General features: G+C 37.9%; 2 protein-coding genes across 8 annotated transcripts in view; one reads left to right on the forward strand and one right to left on the reverse strand.

The window, feature by feature from the left end:
- The window catches only part of CHLSN (cholesin), a 134,797-nt gene that overhangs the window by 35,379 nt on the left and 80,693 nt on the right, over positions 1-18,725 (forward strand). The window lies entirely within an intron of this gene.
- Positions 8,330-18,725, reverse strand: part of GPR146 (G protein-coupled receptor 146) — a 55,203-nt gene continuing 44,807 nt past the window's right edge. For 2 of the 4 annotated variants that reach the window (XM_074885918.1, XM_074885919.1), the window contains exon 2: positions 8,330-13,153. In XM_074885918.1, the coding sequence (XP_074742019.1) occupies positions 12,105-13,109 (1,005 nt within the window). In that variant the 5' untranslated portion in view covers positions 13,110-13,153 and the 3' untranslated portion in view covers positions 8,330-12,104. The other 2 variants (XM_074885917.1, XM_074885920.1) reach the window with 2 other exon arrangements.

Consider the following 18,725-nt stretch of genomic DNA (forward strand, 5'->3'; position numbering starts at 1 on the left):
TGAAGGTTATCACTACTGCTTCAAATACTTTTTTTGAAACTAGAGATGTGCATGGAGGGTCTTGCGTTGCAGCAGTGGCCCAGAGACATTTCAGCTTTTAGGTTGAAAGTCTGTGTTCTTTGTGAAGTAGCTGTGCTCAAAAACAGCTCTTCAGTAGTTCAGTGGCTCTGTGAAATGTGGTTTCCAATGAGTTTACACATGTTATTCAGAATATTCTAATTCCTATCCTGACTTTGGTTTTGACCATCTTAGCATAGTAGTTTGTTGGACTGGGTAGTTTGTTTTCCTCTTATTTACAGTATTTCCTCCAAACTCTTACTGAAAAACTTGGATAAAGTTGGCAGTGTAGTGTAAGTGTTTTGTATATAGCATTTGCTTTTGAGGTGTACCCAAATCCAGGTCTATTTTGCTGGTATTAATTTCTCGTAGTTGAGAATGGTAAAGAAAAAATACACATTGTAATCATATGCAAGTCAGACAAATTATTTTTTTCTTGTTGATTTTCCCTGAAAAATGCAGGAGTGTCACCTTATTCTTTCTAGGATTTAGGGCTGTGCAGAGAGCACAGTAAACTACGTAAGCATAGTCAAATGATTGTTTCTGAAATTGCAGGTCATCAACTGGTAGATACTAACTTCACTTTTTAGCTTCCAGAATGGATCACATGTGCACATGAGGCAATGGTAGACAGTTATGGCATCGGTTTGTTGCTGTACTTTCCACTGAAGTGGTCTGAATAGGCACGTGATTGATAACCATGGCTCTGCTGTGTGGCAGGGAGGGCACAAAATTATTTCTTGGCTAAGGGACACCAGCAAACAGCAGGGTTTTTTACTGTTTGCATTACTTTTGGGTAGATGTACACAAGAATATATGGCTGTGCCCTTTGTGATTATTAGTAAAATAAAGGCAAATCAAAAATAAAGGCTGCACCAAAAGTTTAGGGAATATTCAAACCACTCTTTACAAAGGTTTAAATTATTCGGAGTTAATTAGCAATCTGTGAGCAAGGAGTAACTCAAGTGAAGATAAGCCCTAACACAGCAGTGTTAAGACTACATTTCCTGTTATTCAGTAACTGCTTTTCAGACAATGCAAGGTGTAGTAAAGCAGAGCTGCAAGGGAAGTTATCCTCTAATGAGAAAAATTATATAAATAGAACCAGAAAAGCAAAAAGAGAAAAGCTATTTCTTATGCTTCCCATCTTTGAAAAGAAAAAATAATCTAAGAGAAAGCTCCTATCTTCAAAATTATGTTCAAATTTGCAAACATTATTTCAAACTTTGACTGAAACCTGTGTTAAGCCTCGTTATTCAGTGGGGCAAGAACATTTAGCATACTTTGAATTAGGAGCAAGTAGCACATTACAGTTCAAAATGTGTACATAGATTCAGAGAATCACAGCAGAAAGTACCCCCATTTTACAGGTGGAGAAACTTGGCTACTGAGAAATTTATTCTTCCAAGTTAATGGAATAAATTGAAAGCCAGAGGAGAAATAGAGGTTAGAAAATCAAGGTTTCCCTACTTCATATTCTTTATTCTGTTTAGACCATGCTGCTTCCCATCTTGATAGCTGCAATTTCTGCCTAGTCTATGGAAATGGGCAAAACTCTGCCTGAGGTATCTTAACAACTATATGGTGTGGCTTTGGCAGCAGCTCACTGTGGTGTTATTGTCACAGTTAATGTGTTACTAAAAGAAAAGCAAGATATTGCTGTTGTGTGACCAGCTATGTCTTTCCTTAAACAATAAAACAGTTTATTTAATTTGCTTAAATGATCACAGGCTCCAAATCACATGAGAACAGTGGCAAACAGAGTAGGGTTTAGTTGTATAAACATTTCATAAAGCTGCAAAAAAATGGTGGTTAAGTGACTGTGATGATGCATAATTTTACTATTCTTTTCATTAGTGACTTATGGATTTATGATTTCTTGGTGATTAGTATGTATTAGTAATACATGCTCTCAGTGGAAGAGGTTGATGTATGATAATGATGTTCTGGATAGGGCAGAGACAGGAAAGGTAGAAGTTGCAGCAGTTAAATAATTGTGAGATGCAGTGACAGTATTTAAGGATTGGCTGATAACATGCACAATTCCACTAGCCCCCTACAGTGGCTATGGTGGGCAAAATTCTTGTTTGTTTTTTAACACATCTTACTGTTCCTATGGCAAAATAAATACATGTAGTACTGAGTGACAGATGTTACTATAAAGAAAGCAGATGTGAGACACTTTTCTACTGACCAAACCCAGTAATTTCTCTTAATTGACCCATATTACTGATGTATTTAGCAGAGTACAGATCCCTGACAGTAGGTTTAATTTGAAGTCTCTTTCTCTCATACACATGTATGCCAGATTAGAGAGAAACTTTGTCTTCTCTAACACAGTTCGATGCTTCTGGCTTGTGAGATGCTGAAACCATGGAGACTTCAGTCTTTTTATTCTCTGGCTTAAAGCAGCTCTATCCAGTAAAGTATTACGGAGATGGTGATTCTGGCTTGTTCACCTTCCTGCTGAATCATCATGATCAGATGTTCAGCAGAGTCGCAACGCTCAGTTGAGCAGTAGAGCTACTCTTTGCTTGGTGCAGCATCAAAGAGCCACAGTCATCAAGGACAGAGACCAAAGGCTGCAGTAAGCTTGCAGTTAGTCTAAGGATTGGACTGGATTGCTCCAGGGTAATGATTCTTGTTAGGGAGCTAATGCTGCATGAGAAGCCTAAAGTCTGTTTTTTAGACTATGCGTTTGTCTTCTGCTGTTGATTAACGTATCTTTTCTTGCCTTTTGATGTAATGTTATTACGAAAACTGTCCCTGTGTAGTATAAGATTGTTTTGGAATATTAAATGGCTGTTATTGCCTGTTCCCCAGTGTATTGCAATGAAAAGCAATTGCTGTGTTACTGGAATTGTGAACTGTGAAATAGTCTACAATTTTTTTTAAAGATATTTTTCATAAACTACCATGTACTTCCATCTTCATTTTTCCTCTCATGTTGTTATGTCACAAAAAAAAAAATATAACTTGAGTGTGGGGTATTAGCTGCAGATTTAGTCAGAGATTGCTTTGACTCTATTCAAGGGCTGAGCTTACATATTCGAAGCTTTTCTTGGGGGCATTTTAGCACCTTGAGGCTACTTGTATTAATGCAATAACTCAAGATTCCTGGAAAAAAAAATTTGAGAAGAGCATCTATTCTGAGGCTTTTGTTGTATTGATGCACAAGTTGCCAGTCACTCTGTAAAATTGTTCTTGTGAAGGCCTGTTATGTATGTTTAGTCTTTTCTAACTTGACAGCAAGCAAATTTGTGTCCTTGATTAAAAGACCATAGAACTTCAGGCCTTTAACATAAAAAAGGAAAAAAATAAAAAGGCAGGGAAGTTGTACACAAAGCCAAGAATTGCTAGCTTTGAAGAAAGTTATTTTGTTTGTGGATGAATTTTAGAATAAAAACCCTTGCATGTATTTATTGTACTATATTCCCTGCATGTTTGGTTTTGGGAGGTTTTTTTGAGGGTGTTTTTTTTAAATGGAATTCAGATGCTTATGCTGGTTTATAAGGTACGTGGAGTTATGTGAATTTGTAAAATTTGATAGTCTTAGTGCCTCTGCTTGGAACGCTCTGCTTGGATAGTGTTAAAAAAGCACAAGTAGGAGATGTGTATACATAAGCACTGGTATTAATAATTACCTCTGCCTCAGAGGCTGGTCGTAAATCAACATTTCTTCCTTTTATTCTAGAACAGCTATGCTCTGCGCTGTGTGATTGCTGCCTTCACATCTCAGGGTTGCTAGCCCATGATTCACTATTAGTGATTTTATATTGGCTTATTTGGGCATTGTTTGTAATGTAAGTTGTTTTATAAACAGTGTTTTATTATTATTACTATACAGTAATGTTTCTATCAATCATAAAATAAATTCTTCAGTATGGGTAGATCATCTATGTAACTCAGCTACCAGAGCTCAAAAATTGTTCGTATTTCCAAATAATACTCTACTTCTATTAAAGGGTGGAAAAAAGGCTTTTCTAATGGCAAGTTTTATAAGAGAACTGGTCTCTGCACAGCACTGCAGGTGTTAGAATGATTATTTAATTGCACACAGGCTGACCTGAAAAATTTCAGAAACTTCTGTATTAATTAAGTATGAAATCTATTTCATTGTGAAGTAGTGAAACCATAACTTAATTAGAAAGAATTACAGTGCTCTGGAGCTGAATGGGAATGGCACTTCCTTTGATCTTTGAGCATCTTGTCAACCACAATGACTAGTACCAGATGTTTCATAAAACAATACAAGAAACATATGCTTTTTTATAAATATTTCTTTCTTGTGAATAATCAGACCTAATAGCCTGGTTAAATATCCTTCTGTTAGGTTGAAAACCAAAATTAACCATTGTTGAAATTTGTTGCTTGCAACAGAATTTCCTCTTACCTGCCTCATCCTCACAGCAGCAGTTTGTTGAAGTTATAGTCAGTTTTGTTTCTTCTTATAAATACTTGCAGCAATACCCTTACTGCCTGCAGACAGGACCAGCTAGTACAAATCTGTGTTTAACCAGAAACTGGGACTGATTTTTTTTTTTTCTTTTTCTAATGATTAACTTAAATCCTTTAATTAGCTTTGCTGATCTTACTGCTTTTAGCAACTGCAAGAGTATTCTGCTAGTGACCACCAGATGGAGTTTCTAAAACAGCTTTGATAATGTAATACCAAAATTAATTTTAAAATTACCTTTTAAAGGTTTTGGAGATGAATTAAGAAACGGTTGTGGAAATTCTACCAGCTGGAAGATAAATTTTAGCTTAAATTTGAAAATGTTGTTGTTAAAATTAGGCTTTTCAATTACCATTTTGTTTGCATGGCAAGGTTTTGGTAGCTGGGGGCTACAGGGGTGGCTTCTGTGAGAAGCTGCCAGAAGTTTCCCCCATGTCCAGTAGAGCCAGTGCCAGCGGCTCCAAGACGGACCCGCTGCTGGCCAAGGCCGAGCCCATCAGCAACGGTGGTAGCATCTCTGGGATAACGTATTGAAGAAGGGGAAAAAACCTGTGCAACTGCAGCGGGGGAGAGGAGTGAGAATATGTGAGAGAAACAACTCTGCAGACACCCAGGTCAGTGAAGAAGGAGGGGAGGAGGTGCTCCAGGCCCGGAGCAGAGATTCCCCCACAGCCCGTGGGGCAGCCCCTGGTGAGGCAGCTGTGCCCTGCACCCATGGAGGGGAACGGTGGGGCAGATCCCACCTGCAGCCCGGGGGGGACCCCACACAGGAGCAGGTGGGCACCCAAAGGAGGCTGTGACCCCGTGGGAAGCCCGCGCTGGAGCAGGCTCCTGGCAGGAGCTGTGGCCCCGTGGAGAGAGGAGCCCACGCTGGAGCAGGTTTGGTGGCAGGACTTGTGACCCTGCAGGGGACCCATGCTGGAGCAGGGGAGGAGTGTGAGGAGTCCTCCCCCTGAGGAGGAAGGAGCGGCAGAGACAACGGGTGATGAAGTGACCACAACCCCCATTCCCTGTCCCTGTGCCACCCTGTGTGGGGGGAGGAGGTAGAGAAATTGGGAGCGAGGTTAAGCCTGGGAAGAAGGGAGGGTTGGGGGGGAAGGTGTTTTAAGATTTTGTTTTTCTGTCTCATTATCCTACTCTGATTTGATTGGTAGTAAATGAAACTAATTTCCCCAAGTTGGGTCTGTTTTGCCTATGACAGTAATTGGTAAGTGATCTCTCCCTGTCCTTATCTCGACCCACGAGCCTTTCATTATATTCTCTCTTCCCTGTCCAGCTGAGGAGGAGAGTGATAGAGCAGCTTTGGTGGGCACCTGGTGTCCAACCAAGGTCACCCCACCACAGTAATACGTAGAACTTCCTGTCAATATCAGTGAGATTTATGATAAAACCACTTTAATTTAGGAGATTAATTCTGGTTTTGAAGGTTACCTTTATCAAGGGTTGAGCACTTTCTCTGCATTTTCATAACAGAATTATTCCTACCGTTGGCTGTATACTTGCAGGTACAGGTCCTGCAAGATGTCTCTAATTGTAAATCTATTTCTTTTCTTATTAGTCCTCTGTCCAGGTCTCTGAGTTTGGAGTGCTTATGCTGCTGCCTATTTGTCTTTCTGTATAATGCATCATCAAGTACTTTTAATCTAGATAAAACGGTTTATCTTTCTGGTTATAAATTTTGTTTGTTTTAAAGAACTTTTGGTAGGAAGTTGGGTTTTTTAATATATTTGTATATTTGACTCATAAATACTCTGATAAGAATCTGGTGTTTAAAAAACCTTTTACTGTCATGATTTGTAATAATATGAGAATTCTGTCTGCTGTAGACTGTGAATAATTTTGACCATTTTTGTGAGTGTGATTAAAAGTGCCAGTTCTTTAGAAGGAAGGAACATAGGGAAATCACATGGACTTCCAAGGTAAGGAAAGAAGTTGGTGGGAAGAAAGTGGAATGACAAAGCAGATAATAAATCCTCTTCTCTCTTGATGGAAAAAGAATGTATTCAGCAAAGTCAAAGTGTTTTGATATATAATGGAAAGGTACAGGAAATACAACAGGGGAAACATTTCACACTTGAAATTTGTTGCCATGGCAGTCTGCACAGCTGGTTTTGTATGTTTAGATTGCTTTCACTTGGAAAAAGTATTGCATGAGATAGTTAAGAAATACACAAGGCTTTGCTTACTAAGAAACTGCAAAAATTAATCTTAGAGCATATGTTTCAGATTCATCAGTGCACTGAGCACTTTACAGCTGCAGAAACTTAGGCAAAAGTCAGTACTTCTCAGTCCTCAGCTGACAGCGGAACTGAGAGCAGCACTTGGCCAGGTTCTGCTTTTGTTTTCTGTGCTGCTGCAGTAAAGCTCATGAGAAGGTCTCCAGCCTCAGCACTGTCTTACTTTAATTTTTAATGAACAGTGATAAATGGGTTTCCAGCTATGTACATGTCCATAGAACAAAAACAATTTAATTGAGTCTAATTTTTTTTAAATAAAGTGTTACTTCCCTTTGAGTTTTCTGATAGAGGTGTCCTATTTTCTTGGCAGCCTTGGGGGCTATTTTGCTACAATATGGTAGTTAAATGCATATTTTCTGCGACTGCTCCAAAATACGGTTGTCTTCAGTGAAATCTCTTTGTATTGACAGAAAAGGGCAGATTCTGATGCTGTTGGCCTGGTTTGTACTAGTGTAAACCTATTGACAGGGTTGTACCTGATCAACTCTTTTTACTTGCATTTATGTAGAAGTTCAGCCTTTGCAAACCTGTAGGCTTGTTAACTTGCTGCTTATTAACTAACTGTTCTCATTTAAGATCCTTCAAGTCTATGTTGTATAAAAGGGGTTTTACTAATGCAGATGAGCCTTTCTATGTATGATGGTTATATCTTAAAGCTCTGAGGAACGAAGCATCCGAAAATCACTACTCTGTGTTTGTTTAGAGATGCTGGTTCTCCAGTTAGAATAACAGAAAATACTCTTTAAATCATTGTATGGAAGTAAGGGCATCTTGTCAGATACTAGGCTTTGACTAAATGATGTAATATTGCAACTTCCGTTTTCACAGTTGCCATTTTATTTCTCACTGAGAGTTAACACTGAGAAGTGCCTTGGATGGTTTTTTTCTTTAAGGAATTCACCAATAATCATTTTAGAGTTTGCTTTTACTTGCTGTCTTCCTACGCTTTACAGAAAATTTAAAGGGAACAAATTAATAATTTTGAAAGTATAGCCAGGAAAATATTTTTATATATGTGGGGTAAACTAACTGATCTATAGTGAGTGATCTTTTGGTTATATGTAGTGGTTACTGCAACAAATGTAGTATGAGGTACATTATATTCTTAAAGCTAAATTTTCTTCGGGATGCCAAAGGTATGAGTTGCTATATTATTTTGTTCTGGGAACCAAGAGAATTTCTGCAGGGAGCTGATTTCCGAGATCTCATTTGTGGCAGCACAATGGAGAGGAAGTGACAAGGACACAAGGACACACGCATTAATCACCAGCCTTGTAGTTCTGCGGTGCGATGTTACTGTATCCTGTTAGTTGCAGGAATCTTTATGTTGGAAAAAAGTTGAGGGGGTGTGCCTTTTTGCTTTCATTCCCAGCTAACTTCATGCTGATGAATAATGAGATTTTAATGATGTCAGAATTATGGCCTGGAAAATCTGATAATTTACATGTCTGACTTGACATCCAAATCATGTAATTTGTCGTGTTTTGATTCAGTGAAGCAACACAGGTTTTAACCTTGTCTATAACAGGTTTTTATCAAGAAGGCTAAAAAAAAAAAATCACACATCTTACTGACCAGATACACTTTAACACTTTTTATTGAGAATGTATTATGAGTCAATAGATCCTCTGTGAAGCTTTGCAGAAAAGTCCATTTCTATAGTATTTTGACATAACATTGGAGACCACATCTCTTCATTTTAGTAGAACCAGAAATTTTCTAGTGGTTGACCACTTTCTTTCATTAATTGAAACTATGTCTTCAGAGACCAACTCAATTTGATTCTCAAATGGAAGCTTTTGAAACTAGTATCTCTACTAGGTCAGTCAGCAAGGACCTGTCTTGAGCTAGCTATGTTAATAATTCAAGCAGAAACAGAGCACAACATTTTTGTTAGTTCACTGATTTGACTTAACTGGTGGTTCAGCAAGAGGGCTATATGCCATAGATCAACTCAAATATTAATTTTGTGAGAAAATAACACTGTTAATAATGGCACTTCACTAGTGCTCACTTTCTAGTATACAGTATATACATACAGAAACATACAGTACACCTTACTGTTTAGAGGTTTACATTTAAATGATACACTTTAAGAAATAATTTAATAAATTCTTTGCAAATTCTTTTTACATCAGTAGGCTGATTTTTGTGTTGCATATATACAGCGTTTTATTCATATTTATTTAAATGTGAAATAGATAAGTCCCTATTTACAGTCATCAGAAACCTTCAGGTATTTGAAATGGAAAGGCCCAGTTCTTGAGGACTTGGTATATTAAAGATTTGTCCATGAAAGTTCTTCCATATTTATGATACCATGTATCACAGTATCTCCTTAAGTGTTTTACTGCACTTGCTCATCTACTGTTCTTTATATAAATATTGCAAAGTTCTCGCTTTCTGGGATACTGGTTTTTAAGAGATACCATGTGAAGGTGCTGCAATAAAGAATTTCGTCAAGAGGATAGCAGTCAGACAGCTCCATGGCACAGTTTCTTTGAGGCAACTAATATATCAAATTAACTCTTAAAAAGGACATCAGTCTTGTTCATTAAATTATGGAAGTTGTTTGTCTATATGATTGCCATCACAGTATATTATCAAGGATACACACAAACATACTTAACTCTGCTGCAATGAAAAAGATTAGGAAAAATTAGGATAAATTATATAAAAACTTGTTCTTTCTCCATCTCTTAAATAGCAGTTTCCATTTTACTACATAAATCCATTTGTAATGTCAAGTCATTGTATAAGGTTTGGGTCATTGTAAAGGAGTCAGTCTAATGAAGTAAATGTGAGTGGTGAATGGTACCAAGTGTACAAGACCAAGCATGGATAGAAACAGAGGAGCAAAATGAAAATTAAATAAACAGCGCAGAGAAGTGAAAAAGACGAGAGAAAAGGGAAAAGAGAAATTTGAGCCATGATCTGAAACCAGGAATTTAACATGGAGAGAAAGGAACAGAAATAAATGCACAGTCCTGTTACAGACAAAGAAAGATGTCTTAGGAGAAGGGGGAAATAGAAGTAAGGAAGCAACATGCAAGTTAAAATTGCATTTAATGCTGCCTGTTCAGCCACACTGTTCTGGCAGTGTCCCAGTTGTGGAAGCCTCTATTCACACCAGATAAGCCAGTTCCTCTCTGATGGAATTTTTCCTGCATAATGGGACAGAATTTCTTTAACAGATTTTACACAAAAGATGTGGTGCATTGGGAAACCTGATTTTCCTCAGATGGGAAGAAGAGGAGCCTATTTGCTTGACAGTTGTAAGGAAAGATTTATTTCTTAAGCGTGGAAGTGAGCTTGACTGCTCAAGATGTGTAGAAATTCATAGAAAACCTCTCAAGCAGAAGACAACCAACCAAAGCAGTCAGTATCATGTCAGCACAGAGGCACTATGAATTAGTGTGTGAATCGGACACGATGATAAAGAAAGGCTTAATTCCTTAACGTGGTTTTCATCAACAGGCTAAAACTATGAAGTAAATTAATAGAGTTGTGCTGGATAGTTCTAGAGTGGCAAAAATGCCATAGAAGTAGATGACTTACTGTATAGGGTTTAAGGGTTGAAAAAAATTCAGTAAAATATGAAAAGCTATTAAAAAAGTAAAGATTAATGGAGTGTCTTCCACCAGGATGTTGATAACTTAGGGATGCTTGTATATGAAGAAGATAAGCAAAGATTGCTATGAGAAGAAATTACTTGAATAACGTTGAAGAGAAGGGAAAAGATCTGAAAAGGATGTTCCTCAGCTGCTTCCCACTTAGAACTTGACCATGTCTCTGTGCTGACAAATTGGGAGCAATTATCATTATGAGATTGTGCTATAAGCAATGCAAAAGGTTCAATTCTGGTTTTGTTCCATGTTTTTTCTATACCAGAGGCTTGAAAAGCCACATTTTTTTTGAATAAAGTCATGTGGAATTTGAGTTGTAACAAATTAAGCAATGAAATGATTCTGCTGTGTTGCCGGGTGAGTGACAAAGATGTCTTGCTGCCCCAAAACCAATGGGAGAATATCAGTTTAACTGCTACCCCCCTCTGTCATTAATAATGCAACAACAGCATAGGAACAGGTACTTCTTGGGTCAATGTTTCATAGTTTGTTGTTGTGGGTAACTGTTAATTTGCTTCCTGCAGCATTTTTGTGTTTCTTGTGTATTTCACATACTCAGTAAAAATCAGCAATCTGGATTGGAGTTCTCATCCCCACTGTGAAATACAGAAACTGTACTTTTACTGTGTATTCAAGAATCACGTTGGGAGGCACTCCATTTCTGAGAGGTAAGCAAAAAGCTGATGCTGACTGGAACTCCTGTGTACTACTCCCATTTTAAAATCTTGTATGTATTGAGGGATTTTGTATGGTTTCCAAACCTCCAGTGATGCCCTAGATTAAAGAGATTTTTATTTATTTGTTGCAAACATATCCCTTGAAAATACAAAATGTTAATCATAAACATATTTATTTTTAAGATAATTACTTGTTACATGAACATATGTGGACCATAACACTTAGCCAGACATAAATTTTGATTTAACTTTGTAAACCACTGTGTCCTTCATTTTAATATGGGGAACAAACATCTCTCAGTTCCCTTAGAATTAGTTAATAAATATTTCTGAGTTCTTGAAATGTTTTAGGATGCAAACAAAGCAGTGGAAAAATAAAACACATTTTTGTTAATGGTTATATCTAGAAAAAAAAATCAATTTACCATAAATGTTAAAAGTTAGGTTAGTTTGTACGAGAAAATAATTTCTGAAAATGGTGAATTAGGCTTCTTTTAGAGGGGATTCAGTGATGGAAAAAAAATTAAATAATTTAATTTATAATCAACACTTACTATTTGGACATGTGTAATTGGATAATATGATCTTTAGTAAAGATCATCTATATCATCTTCATTGAAAAATGCTATTTACTTCATCAAGGATAGCACTATTACTTCTTTGTACAGAAAATAAGGTAAGACCTTTTTCTATACAAGATACAAGGTGCTGTGTCTTCAGTCAAGACTTCAATAAACTACTTAGTGATTTCTTCAGACAAAAATATTAGAGCGATGAGGACAGAGTTTATGGTTTGTAACTAGTTCAGTGCACTGAAAGTATTAGATGTCACAGGTATTACAGCACATAGGCCAGAGTCTCACAAGATTTCAGCAAACAATTAACTATTTGAAAATTAAGACTGTTTCATTTAACTGTAATGGAAAGCTCCTTCTAGCCTCTAGGTTGGGACTCCCACATTAATGACTGAGTGCCAACACAGCAGTATCACAGTCCCAGTACTGGTACACAAAGTACTGCAGTAACAGAGCACCAAAGGGTTTTTTCATACCTACGTCATAACCTGCTGTACTACTGTGCGTTCATGAGAACACCCCTGATTCCCGCAGTGTATCTTTTTAAGCAAACGTCGTAATTTGTTGGGAAAGTTTTTGTTAATGTATCTGTAGAGCAGAGGCATTACAAAGCTGCTTGAGAAAGCCAAGAATTTTGATAAGATCTTGCTAAAATGTAATACTCGACTGTAATTTTCATCTGCAATTCTTCCTTGTGCATTAGTAAATGTGCTTACCAAGAGAATAACATAATAGGGTGTCCATAACGTGAACTGGGTACAGACTGTGGCTATCAAAAGCCTGTGCACCGATGGATCTAATCGTCCAGTGTCTTGATCCAGTGGTGTAGCCTCTTTGCGTATTCGCAAGATTAATGTAAGTGCATACAGTACAGCAACAGCTGGTACAACATACCCGATAAAGACCATAATGGCATCTGCTGCTTCTTTGTTCTGCATCTTGGAACATTCAATTATTTTAGTGGATACGTGATTGCAGACGTAGAACAGGAGAGATGAAAAACTTGTAAGCATGGCACCACCCCATATGAATCCACAAACATGTTTGGTGTTGTACACACTTGACATGTAAGTTCTAGGTAGAGCACGTTCAATGTAGTAGTCCAGACTGAGTAACGTAGTAGAGTACATGGTAACTAAAGACGAGACATTGAATAAAATAAGCAAGGTAATATAAACTTCATTGTTAGAATTCCAGATGGCCCATTTTGTATTGGCAAGACCTAGAAGGTACATTGGTGCCAGAGCGTTGATGATGAGACCAGCAATGGCAATGTTGACAAAATAAACATCTGGCATAGTCATAGTAGCTTTGTTATAGAGATTAACTAGGACCAGCAAGCCATTGTAACAAAGGCCAATTGGGAAACATATAATGAGGTAGAGTAGGGAGAAGATGGAAAGCACAAGGTGGAAGTCATGGCAGAGATGCTGGTCTTCGCTGTTCTCAGTACTGTTGTTCAAGGTTTCACAGCTCCACATAGTGATTTTAGCTTTTGTATCTTTTCTGCTGGTTACCAGCTTTTCTGTAGAGAGAGAAATAGTGAAAGTATTGTTGAAATATTATACTGTAAGTGAAATGCAATGTAGTATGAAGAGAACATTTTAAGATGGAGATTATACGCTTCACGTAACTGGTAAATTTAAAGTCAGTGACTGAAATGCCTTTTGATCTTGTTAGTCTAGAAGAAAGTCATCTTTCATTCACAATTTCATGAGACTAGTAAATGTTCTGAAGTTCTAATTTAAATGAAATTAGTGGCAAATGAGTTAATACCAGGGCACTCAACAGAAGTAAATAATAAACTCTACATCTTTAAAATAAGTACCAATGTAATATACATGAAAATTAGTACAATGGTTCTTAAAATTACCTTTTATATAGCTAATAATATGTACAGGCAGTTGCTGAAAAATTGAAGGATATAAGCTGAAGCACAAATCTTAGCAATAAGATGGAGAATAGAGGTCTCTAAGGTGTTAAATAAGCTTTCTCTGAAAAGATAGTTTCTTAGGAGGCACATCCAAGGCAGTATCATGGATGTATACTGGATCACTGATAAAATTGAGAAAGACTAGAGGGAACTGGGAAATGAGGTGAAGGTTTGGCTTTTTTTTTTCAATAGGGTCAGTTTGTATTCGGACTTCCAACCTATACCCCATTTAGTTCTGAAAAAACAATGGACCTCTGTAGTCTAGGGAACCTAATATCAGGGCAGCCTGACTTTCCAAAAGGCAAGAATTGGCTATCATTTCCTCTCAAAATAGCTTGAATTCTTTAAAAAGTATGCTAGTATCAGCAGTTGTTGTCCAGCTATCTCTGCTTTATCGTCAGTAAAGAGATAACATTTTAACTGAAATCAGCGAACTTCAAAGCAATCATGAAAAGTCTCTTTCCAAAATGCAGAAATAAGAAATAATCTCTAAAGTACAACTCACAACATCCACAGCCTTAAAATCGTGGCTGTTGTTCCTGCCAGCCCATTTCTGGGACAGCGTAGAATTTATGCAGCAGGTGATTTCCCATGTCACGTGTACTCTGTCAGATACTCAGCACTGTTTGGTGTGCTTCCCATTTAGCACGTATAGGAAAGTATAAGTACACGTACCTGCATTCTTTCCAGAGAGAGACAAGATTTAATCAAATCCACAATAAACATTGTGCAATTAAAATGAATGTTACTAGACAACATGCTATACTCCATGAACCATATGGCTAAATTATACAGTATGGGTTTTGTAAGCATACGGATATGTGGTTGCATCTCTCTAGTGCTAATCCTTTGACACTTCAGCCATAGTACAGAATTTGTTCCAGAATCATGTCAGCTTCCATTTCTTATTTCCTATTGCAGTTGTTTTGTGTGCATTTTTTTCTAAATACCATAGCCTGTGCCAGAAAACAGGCTAAAAATACAGTAATTTTAGCTGGGCAAACAAATTTTTATTCCACTGTCATATGTTGGATTTCCTCAGAGAAGTGGCTTCTGTGGCAGCAACACAAGATGCAGTTCTGTTGTTTTCAAAACTTGCTTTCACCTTTGTGAAAAAACTTACTTTGTTTTCTCAAATCAGTTCTTTAGTATTACATATGAGTAGAAAGTATAATATCTTTATGTTGTCTTTCAATGCTCATGCTATTTTTGAGCACTGAAAACAACCTAGTTCATTTTCAGGAAGCATCTGTTGTTTGAAGTTTTTAAGAAAGAAAAAAGCAAAGCTGTTTTGCACAGTTGAAGGCAACCAAAATTACATCTCATTGAACTGTTATGACTTGATTCAACCAAAGCAGCAGACTGGAACTAGATATTGCAAATATATGCATTATGGTGAGTGCAAGGGTGACTAAGCACAGGCATGGATACAATCATGTAATTCCATTATGTAGGTTTATCCTTAAGCATGTAGCTTTGATTACTCCAGACTGAATTACATCAGCCACAGAATACTCGCCTGTATATTGTCTCAGAAGATCAACAGTCTTTGCTACTGCACTTTATGTTTTACAGAGCAGGGGCACGTCTGGTTTCACAAGCGTTTTTAGTAACTACCCCTTTTTCTTTATGTCCTCTAACTGCAGTTAAATAAGACAATTCTATTTTAATGATAGAAATGGTGGGCAGTTCATTGTGTTAAATAGTAATCTTAGGAAATTACAAAATTTATCTCAAAAATGAGCAAAAAATACAATTCAAAATAAAAATATTTTCTAAAGAAATTTTGTCAATGACTTCGAAATTACCAGATGAGGTATTTCTGCCACTACTGTAGAAACCACCCACTTTTAATTGTCACTTACCTGCGAAGGCACTGAACCTGTTTGCTGTTCTATACAGGCCCAGTTCAGCCTTTCTTATCCAGCAGTGTCTTTTGTCATTTTAAAGGCAGCTTTGTCTTCACGGACCATGTCTGGGTATGTCCTTATGATGCTTTGGATGCAGCAGTTTTACTCGATCAATCTAAACTAACCCCTTCTCCAGTCAAAAGTAGTTTTTCAGCCCCAGGTTGACTGTTGCATAAGTGAATGCTGCAGTCCTCTTGTTTACTGTGGCCTGACTCAGCCTTCCCTAATGCTTCCCCTGGTCTTGACTGCTTTTATACTTTTATCACATCGAAAATTGCCATCAGAGCGTAGCAGGCAGAAGGCAGGCGCGTCCTGCGGCCGCCGCTCGCCCTCCAGCCTGCGTGTCCCATGGCCCCAGCAGCGTTGCTGTAAAGCCTCTTACCTCTGGTTCCCGGTTTACATTCCCCCGCGCTGCCGGACCCACACGCCTTGGCTAAGCGGCGTTTCCGAGGGAGGAGGCCGGCGGCAAAGCCAGGTCTTGTTTCTCTTTGAAAACATGGTGATCGCCTCTCGCCAGCCCGGCAGCGTGCGACTCTGCGCGCCGCCTGCGCTGCACTTGTTTTTCCTCTATAAGTTACTCACAAGTTTCTGCTTGGCTTGGCAGGCGGCAGGCCCCTCCCTTTCCCTGTTTACAGCCAGTTTCAAGAAGTGAGAGGCTGTGCTCGGAGGGGAGAGAGCTGTTCGATCCAGCTCAGTTTAGTCTCTGGGTTTCAGATTTACTACTTAAAATATACAAGCTGCGGGAGCACGCAGGTTTGTTACGGTATTGTCATCTGCGCTGGGGTTCTCCCGGGACAGGGGAGAGGCTGTTCCATTCCCTGCAAGTGCAATCAGCAGCTCTCGTTCAAGAGCATGGGGTTTATTTTTAACCTGACACGAGAATATGTAGCTTTGAGGGTGCATTTTTATAGGCCATACAGCCTAAACAATCAGTGTTGAAAAATTACTACGAAGCACACAGGTGCTTCTGCTGCTTGCAAAGGTGAGCGAGCTTGTAATACAAGCTAGGAAGGAAAGTTTGAGCGTTTACTTTGAATTTGGAGATTGTTTTGGTGTTGTGAAAAGGCATTATGATGTGAGCCTCATTTGGTGATGGTATTATGGATTCCACTCTGTTTCCTTTTTTGAAAAGTTGAAAAGACTGTTGTTCTCAAGGGTATTTGCATGTCACTCGCAATTCATGGATGTGTGTACGTTCTCTGTGCCGTTAAAACAGATCATTTCTTGAAAGAGGTTTTGCACAGTAGTTGATAATTTGTTCCATACTGAATTTTGTACTGTGGTTGTTCTGTTGTTTATATGGAAACTCCTTACACTATTGAACTAAAGTTACTACCTTCGAAGTATGTTTTTAGCTGATATCATCAACCAAAACCAAGAGTTGCCTTTTTCAGAATAATGTCTTATATTTAGAGATTCTGAAGCTTTATTCCATAGCAAATAAACACCAATGAAAAATCCCTTAATTACAAATTAAGCAGGTGTTTATGGAATAAATGCCAGAGAAACACTGAAAATGGTTACTCGGTTTATGTTGACTTGTATCTGCAGTTTGGCTTTTTTAGGCAGGGTCTGCGCTTCTTGGTTTGTATTTAACAATTCATTATGAATATTGTAAAACTACGGCAACTCCTGAATGGCAGAAAATTCCAGCATTTCTATTTGATACATAGTCCACAGACAGAATTGTGTATGTGCTATGGATAACTCTGTGTTACAAACTATGGCATCAAGTCTTTTCTGCTTCGAAACTTTAGAAGGACTTTAACCGTCATAAATTCACTGGGGAAACACCAAAGTAGGAAAGGTATTAGTGTAGAAGTACTTTTAGATTCTGATACTTGGCCGAAAGCCAATCTCTTTACATGTCATACATTGAAGGTGGTTTTACTTAGATAAAAATTTGCATGAAGTACTTAAGAAAAACTTCTTACAACACTGTACAAAAAGTGCAGAGCACTCGGTGGCAAAGATTATTTTAGAAAAAATGCATAAAATGAACTTTAATTAATAAGAAAAATCAAGTGTTGCTTAGTTGTATTACAGTCCATAGCTGCAGTCAGGTTTTTTTCAGACATTTTCATTCATAATGCAGCATTAAGTTGCAGAGCAGGTTGGTTAACAGTTTCAAGCATGGCCATTCCATGCTCTGATTATTATATTTGACTTAAAGAATCCAAAACCTTTATCCGGCTGTGGCACTATCTCTTGCTCTGCAGATTTTTTTGTTTAGACAATAAATGATTTGTCTATGTGTTCTGTTATCGTCTATATGTGAAATAGCTCTTATCGAGATTATCTAACCTTTGAGTATGCGTTTTTACAAGCTGTAATATCATTATAAACCACACATAGCTAATAAAGCTGTTGCCAACGAGGTGAGTCTCTAAACAGGCCTAAGAGGATCTCTTAATTCCTACAGGGACTGAAACCCAAGGGTACTGCATAGGGGAGGGCTGAGCGCTGCGTAGAGCTTTGCTGGATGGCACAGGTTTGCTTCAGATCAAGACGGAAAAGCTTGGCCAAAAATGTTGCATATATGCTTAAACCATGACTTAGTAGACTGTCAGCTATGCATCAGGATTTAAAAGGTGCTTTTTGAAAGTGTCATGCTACTGATGGATTAATTCTTAAAACTTTAAATAATGAATGGTTGCTATTTCTGGAAAATAGCATACCTGCAATTAATTGTACCTCAAGGGGAACACACTCTGAACTCTCAAGTGCAAGAGAATGAAGTGTCACACTGCTGTTACTTCTCAGCCGGGGTAACATGACATTTTTTAGGCTTACTAGCTTATATACATACCATAGGGATTAACAGAAGACTTGTTGGCTGGATATACAGAAGAGTAAAACTAGATTGCCCAGGTTAGATGTGAGGGGGAAAAATGCAGCAGTGCAGGCAAATAGGTTTCAGAATATACTTTACTTATGCAGTTGCTAAGTTGCTGCTGTTTATAACATAATGATACAGCTTAGATAAAATGCTTTTAACATTAGTGGAGAAGAAAATCCTGCTTGATACTGGGTGCTGGGCTGAAAAACAGGCCCCTTCCAACCCTATCATTTATGTCTTTGTGGTGCAATCATTGACCAGTTTGGCCAGTGGTATTTTTATAATTGATACCAGTTCCATTTTTATAGTGTAGTTAATTCAGTGCAATATAATGTGAAAGAAGCCATGACTAAATCACAAGAATAATTGATATACAGTAGCATTGAATATAACCTTCCTCTTGGATAATTAAAGA

Source organism: Strix uralensis, chromosome 16, assembly GCF_047716275.1.
Source record: "Strix uralensis isolate ZFMK-TIS-50842 chromosome 16, bStrUra1, whole genome shotgun sequence".
In the NCBI taxonomy this organism is placed as follows: Eukaryota; Metazoa; Chordata; class Aves; order Strigiformes; family Strigidae; genus Strix; species Strix uralensis.